The 6,302-nt window shown below is 44.9% G+C and overlaps 1 protein-coding gene across 1 annotated transcript in view; it reads right to left on the reverse strand.

Moving 5' to 3' along the window:
• The window catches only part of LOC101580373 (methionine adenosyltransferase 2 subunit beta), a gene marked incomplete at its 3' end in the record, with an annotated part of 18,698 nt that extends 14,995 nt beyond the window's left edge, over positions 1 to 3,703 (reverse strand). Inside the window, exons 1-2 of the mRNA XM_023721785.1 lie at positions 3,543 to 3,703; positions 90 to 195 (exon numbers count right to left, since the gene is read on the reverse strand). Of these exons, the coding sequence (XP_023577553.1) occupies positions 90 to 195; positions 3,543 to 3,605 (169 nt within the window). The remainder of the gene's footprint in view (positions 1 to 89; positions 196 to 3,542) is intronic.
• Positions 3,704 to 6,302: the final 2,599 nt, after the last annotated feature.

The following is a 6,302-nucleotide window of genomic DNA, read 5'->3' on the forward strand; positions in this document are numbered from 1 at the left end:
CTGAAAATCATGAATGATGTGATGAACTGCTTCAGAATCCAACAGATTAACCTGTTCAAACTTTGGCCTTGCTCTTCTAAAACCACAACCAATCGCATGCCAGTTGTTCTGCTGGAATTCTTTGTACACAGCTCTACCTAGAAGCCCAGTGGCACCAGTCACCAGAGCCCGCCTACTGGGGATGTTCACTTCCTCCTAAAGTGAAGTAAAACTTTAGTTTTAAAGTATTTTCTTAAAAATACGAGTCACCATCACTGTTCACTAAATGCCTCAAATCTAAGTTTTCTGATTCATGCTTGTATCTCCAAGTCAATTCTAAAGTTAGAACCAAGCATAAACTATTCCAACAACCACATTACTTAAATTCCAATAATCCCAAGAAAAATAATGTAGGGGCCGGGAAGATGGCTCAGTAGAATAAGTGCTTCCCAGGTAAGCACAAGGGCCTGAGTTTGAACCCCGGTTCCGCCAAAAATAAAAAAAAATAATAATAATAATAATGTAAAATGTTACCTCAAATAATTACCTAGATCTCAGGCAATAATGAAAGGCTTTTTGTACTGATGATGTCCAAATGAGTAATAAATGAAAATGTTTTTCTTCCCTTTATAAAAATGTACAAGTTCCAGAGCACGTGCTTGCCTGGCAAGCATAAGGGCCCGAGTTCAATCCCTGGTTCCGCAAAAAAAAAAAAAAAAAAAAAAAAAAAAAAAAAAGTACAAGTTCCAGCCAGGCATGTTGGCACACACAACCGTAATCCCAGCACTTGGGAGGCTGAGGCAGGAGTTTGGAGGCCAACGTAGGCTACACAGTGTGCTCAAGGTCAGTCTGGATTACACTAAGTCTCTGTCTCAAAAAATACCAAACAAGTTTTAAGCTTATCTTACTGTCTGATTAGGCACTTGGGAAATTAATATTTTTAGCTTTCAGATTTCTTACTTCTGTTTTCTTTCAAATGTCAATGACTGGGCTGGAGAGATGGCTCAGTGGTCTAAAGCACCTACTTGAAACAAGCTTGGCAAAGCACAAGGACCGCGGTTCGATCCCCAGCACCACATGCCAGCCAGCCCCGCCCCCTGGTGGGCTGAGCTGGCCACACACACAATAAATAAATGTAATAAATAAATATTAAAAAAAAAAAAAATGTCAATGACTTATCAGGGCTGGGCACGTGCCTCAGGTGTGTAGAGTTCTTGCCTGGATGCACAAGGTCCTGGGTTTGATCCCAGCATCACAAACACAACAAAACAAAAAAATTCATTATATTTTGAGTGGTCTGGGAACTACCCAAAATTTCAGAGGAACTTACGTAAAAGAAATTAATTTGTTTCTTACAACATAGTATAGCATTCCAGATTCAACCAAATGGAAAATGTTATTGAGTTTACTCTAAATTTACAATAAGTCTATACTTAAAAGCAATAAACACAAAGTTTAAGGAAAAATTATTTTTAAATGATCAATGAAAAAAATATGATCAATGAAAAAAATTCTTACGAAAAGAAAAAGAACTATGATTTGAGAAACAATTTAAATCTCTACATCCACGGCAGTTTCAAAACATATCCTTCCAAAAAAAAAAAAAAAAAAAAAAATATCCTTCCTAGATGAGTAACACTAAGTTTCCTCTTTTTTATTTTATTTTTTTGCGGAACTGGGGATTGAACTCAGGCCCTTGCGCTTGCCAGGAAAGCGCTTATTCCACTGAGCCATCTCCCTGGCCCCTAAGTTTCCTCTCTTAAAAAAATACTTTTACTATAAAAAAAAAAAAATTCACTACACTTTACTACCTTTGGGCTAAGAATTTCAAGGGTTGTTACAGTCACCTAATGCTAGTCTGTCAAAAGCTTCGTGTATACAGTAACACAATACTGTTCTTTAGCCTTTATTTAGCAGTCAAATATGCTTGTTTAAAGAACGCCAAATACTGTATTTCTGGTTATGAAAAGCATAAAACCAAAGGGCTCACAGAGATAATTTCAGCGTAAAAATAAATTCTTAAAGATCACCTCTTGGGGGCCTGCCCATTAGCTCAGTTGTTTAAGTGCCTGCTTAAGTGAAGGCAGTCAGCCTCAGGATACCGTGGTTCATCCCCAGATCCTCAAGCCCAACCAGACCTGCCCTTAAGGCATCCTGAGCCAGCAAAAAAAAAAAAAAAAAAGATCACCTCTTGGTTCACCGAATTTCAAGACACTTAAAAAGTTTAAAAAAATTTCATGGCAGCTGGCTCTCTTTTAACATCTGGCTCTAACCCAATTGATTAATCAAAATGAGAACTTCGGCCAGCAAAATATTTCCTTTGAATTTTGGCAAGAAAACAGCTCTACAATAACTTGAATGAGAGGAGGTAAAAACATGCCAAGTCTAGTAGAGGGGTAAGAAAAGAATTTACACAAGACAAAAATTTCCTGAAAAGATCTCATCATTTGGGTGGACAATGTTCTTTTTTTGGCAGAACCGGGGGTTGAACTCAGGCCCTAGCGCTTGCCAGGGAAGCGCTTATTCCACTGAGCCAGCTCCCCGAGCCCTGGACAACATTCTAACTGCTACACGATTGTACCCCAGATCTTAGCAGGAATCACTCCAGCTCTCAAACTGGGCATGGTGGTGCACGCCTCTGACCCCAACACTGGGGAGGCTGAGGCAGGAAGGACCCAAGCTTCAGCTAACGAAGAGAGCTCAAAGTCAACCTGAACTGCATAGTAAGACCGTGACTCAAAAAGCCATTAAAAAAAAAAAAAAAAAAAAGACAGCAAAAAAAAAAAAAAAAAAAAAGACAGCTCTCATTCTCATAAGTGAATTGTAATCGTACAGGTTTTCGCAGCAACAAGTTAAGCGCCAAGCTCTGAACTGTACCATCTTGGACAAAGAAAAGCACGCACGCAAAAGCACTGTCTTGACTGAATTGCTACAGCAGTAGACTTAGCCTTCCGCGCGCGCACACACGCGAGGATGCATGCATATGCATCTGCACAAAAACAAACAATAGCGCATCTATTCGAACATGACGAAATCCCAAATGACTTAAAAACCCTAAACACATGACATTTGGGAAACATGTCGTTTTTGCCGTTAATAAAACCCGCCCTCTCCTATGCGCTTCTGTGTGTAAGACACACAGGTCGGGGCGCCGGCAGTCCGCGGCTCGGCGCTGCACCATCTCCGCGGCCGGGAGGGACCCCCCGCAGGAGCCCGCGCGGCCGCCGCCGACGGAGGGCGGGAGGGCTCGCGGCAGCTCGGGTCACCGCGGTGCCCGCAGGGCCTCCTCACGTCGCGCCCGGTACGAAGTCGGGGAAACCGCCGCTCCCGACGCTGCTCCTTCCGAAAAACCAGCTTCCCCTTCCTTCTCAAAACTACGAACTTCTCAGACCGAGAAACCACGCACAGACGATGAAAAACAAGGAAAAGTGAAGCAACTTCCACCCCGCCCCTCCGTCTCCCAGGGAAGCAGCCGCGGAGTCAGGACGAGCCGGGCGCGCGCCGCGGTAAACAAACTCCGGCCGGGACCCCGCGCCCCGCTCCCGCGGCCCGCCGGCTCGCACCTCCACCAGCCGGCAGCAGCCGGGCACGAAGTGGATGGACAGCTCCTTCTCGCGCCCCACCATGCCTGCCGACCCTCCGCCGCGGCCCGGCCGCACCGCCCCGCTACGAAGTCGGCGCACCGCAGCGCCGTCGCCCTCGGCCCGCCTCCCCGAGGCTCCGGGCGACCCCGCGCGCCGCTTCCGGCTTCCGCCGCCCGCTCATTGGCCACGCTTGGCCGACGCCCCAGAGAGGGGCGGGCTCACGCGGGACGCTCCCGGCCCACGCGCCGAGCCTTAAAGCGGTACACACCACAAAGGCCCGCAGCGCGAGCAAGGGATATAGCTGTGATGGGAAAGATTGCTGGGGTTTTTGTTTTTTTCCCTAACTACGGAAGAACTGAATCGGATCACCTACAGTTTCAAGTTTTCTGACTGTGCTCAATGCATAAAAAACTGACCATATTTAAAGTGGGATAAAACATTTTTGATGTGATGGCTGGTGAAAGGGAAAGAAGGGAGAGAGAAGTGGACATTATCCAGAGAATTATGTGTGGGTTTTCAAAGATTTAGAAAGAGGCGAGGAACAAAAATAGAAGTGTTGGCATCTGAGTCATCAACACTCAGGAACTATTTGTTTTTCTGGCATCCTAAAAACAGTCACTGAAATTCTAAGAATGTAAAGATATTTTCAACTAATTAAAAAGGTGGAGAGAATCATCTGGGCATCTGTTGAAAACGCAGATTCTCAAACTTTCACCGCAGTAAAAACTGTGGTAGGACAGCCTCAGACTTGACTTTTAGCGGATTTCACCGGATGAGAAGCCTGGGCTCCACGCCTCGACCCAAGTCCCAGGAAACACAGAAAACCAAGCCAGGCGCCCAGGGAGCGCGGCTCGGCGGCGCTCGTCGATGACCCGGACGCTGGCTTCCCCGAGTGCATCAGCACGGTACGGGATTCCCTACTGTGCGCAAGTTCAAGCCTCCTCCCGCCAGCCGGGCTGGGGACCTTTACACTGGAAAAACCCTGGCACAGACCGTACAGGACTCGCCCACTTGAACCCAACAGTAGGACGCACCCATAATACAGGAGATTGCAAAGTGGCCAAAACGTGACTTCAGCTAGGCGTTCCGTAAGGCCTGATTCCTTAGTCCTTCTTGGTTTATTTTGGAGCTAAAGATTAAGCAACCTTTAAAAAGGTTTTTCAATGTCAAAGATTAAGACTCCAGACTTCTCTCCTTCCCCAACCGCCCAAAGGGTTTATTTCCTCATTCGAGTAAACATCAGAGTTTCTTTACCATAGAACAGAAGGCTGGCTGTGGTCTCCATTTCTTTGATTTTTTTTTTTTTTTTTTTAAACCCTGGCTGTTACAGATCTTAAAATTTAGCATTCCTTAGGCGTTTGCTAGAGGGCTGCCCGAGCACAATGCAAGCATAAAATGCAGACTACAAAGGAAACAAAGGGGCAGGGAACAGATCCGGAACTCGCCCACCTCACTTTAAAATGTAGGAATTAAAAACCATTTTCAACTGGAAGATTCAAGGACTTACATAAGCAACTAGCATCGTGATTCTCAAAGCAGCACTGAAGGAACGAAAGTTTGCTCGCCTACCATTTAAGAATCTGACTTGATACTTGCTACGTAAAAAGTTGGATACAGTTCTAGGGTTCAGGATTGTGTACAGTTGGAATCATTTTCTTTAATAAGGACAAGGGTCTCAATTAAACGCCATCTTTTTTACAGATGTTAGCAACTTCACCTGGAACTACATTAAGTTAGCAAATTCAACTCACAGAAAGACAAAAGCTGGAACACAGTAAAATCCACCATAATCCCGACATACAGAGACCCTTTGCACACACCGTTAGGCTTAATTTGGTAAATGAAACTGCTGATCTATTTTGCGTTTTGGTCAATTCTTGAGTCAGTAACTCAAGTTGGTCTCGGCTTCGGTGTCCCAAGATTAGGTTGTAAATCCACGAATGCCGCCTGTTTCTAGTATTTTTTTTTTTTTTTCTCCACACATCCATTCTGTTTTCTTACCAGGCGCCTGCTGGAATGCTTTCAAAGCAACTCTTACTCCAGAATGCTTCTTTTCTTGAATCGGTAGCTCTTACCTGTTCCATGTCCTCTGGCATTTCGGGCATGGCTAGATTTCGGGGGAAGAGAATCGGGGGAGTCTCGGCGTCCACCTTTCGTGGCCGCGGCTTTGTCTGCTCTGCCTGCTGGGAGCGCAAGCACCGCAAACGTGAGGCGCCGCTCCACTTGACCTTTTAAATTAGCATTTTGATTCCAATCCCGGAATCGCGTGCACTTTTCCACAGGGCAGTAAACTGGCAGCTGATTCCCTGTGATAGTTTCGAAAATACCCAATGAGAAGTTTCATGTTTAATTTCCAATCAAGGAAGGATTCTTATAAAACCAGATGGCAGAAGCCACTATTAATTTTTTAAAACTACAAAATTTTTCTCTTGCGGAAAACATGAGCCAAGATTTGGAAAGCACACGGTCCAATCAATTGTTTCTCCTGTTGTGAAACAGTTTTTCAATCACATTTTGCTATAACAAAATGTGTTTACTAAAATTCTTCAATCCCTGCCCCCACCCAGGGTTTGCAAATGTACTGCGCTGCACGCTGAAATTCCAGCTATTCCAGAGGTCCGATGTAAGGGGATCTTAAAATTAAGAGCAGCTTGGGCAATTTAGTGAAACCCTCTCTCAAAATTAAAAGGGCTGGGGATTTAACTCTGAGTTCAATACCAGGAAGTAAACAAAAGAAAA

The sequence above is a fragment of the Octodon degus genome, unplaced genomic scaffold (assembly GCF_000260255.1).
Source record: "Octodon degus isolate 3935 unplaced genomic scaffold, OctDeg1.0 scaffold00085, whole genome shotgun sequence".
Taxonomy (NCBI): Eukaryota; Metazoa; Chordata; class Mammalia; order Rodentia; family Octodontidae; genus Octodon; species Octodon degus.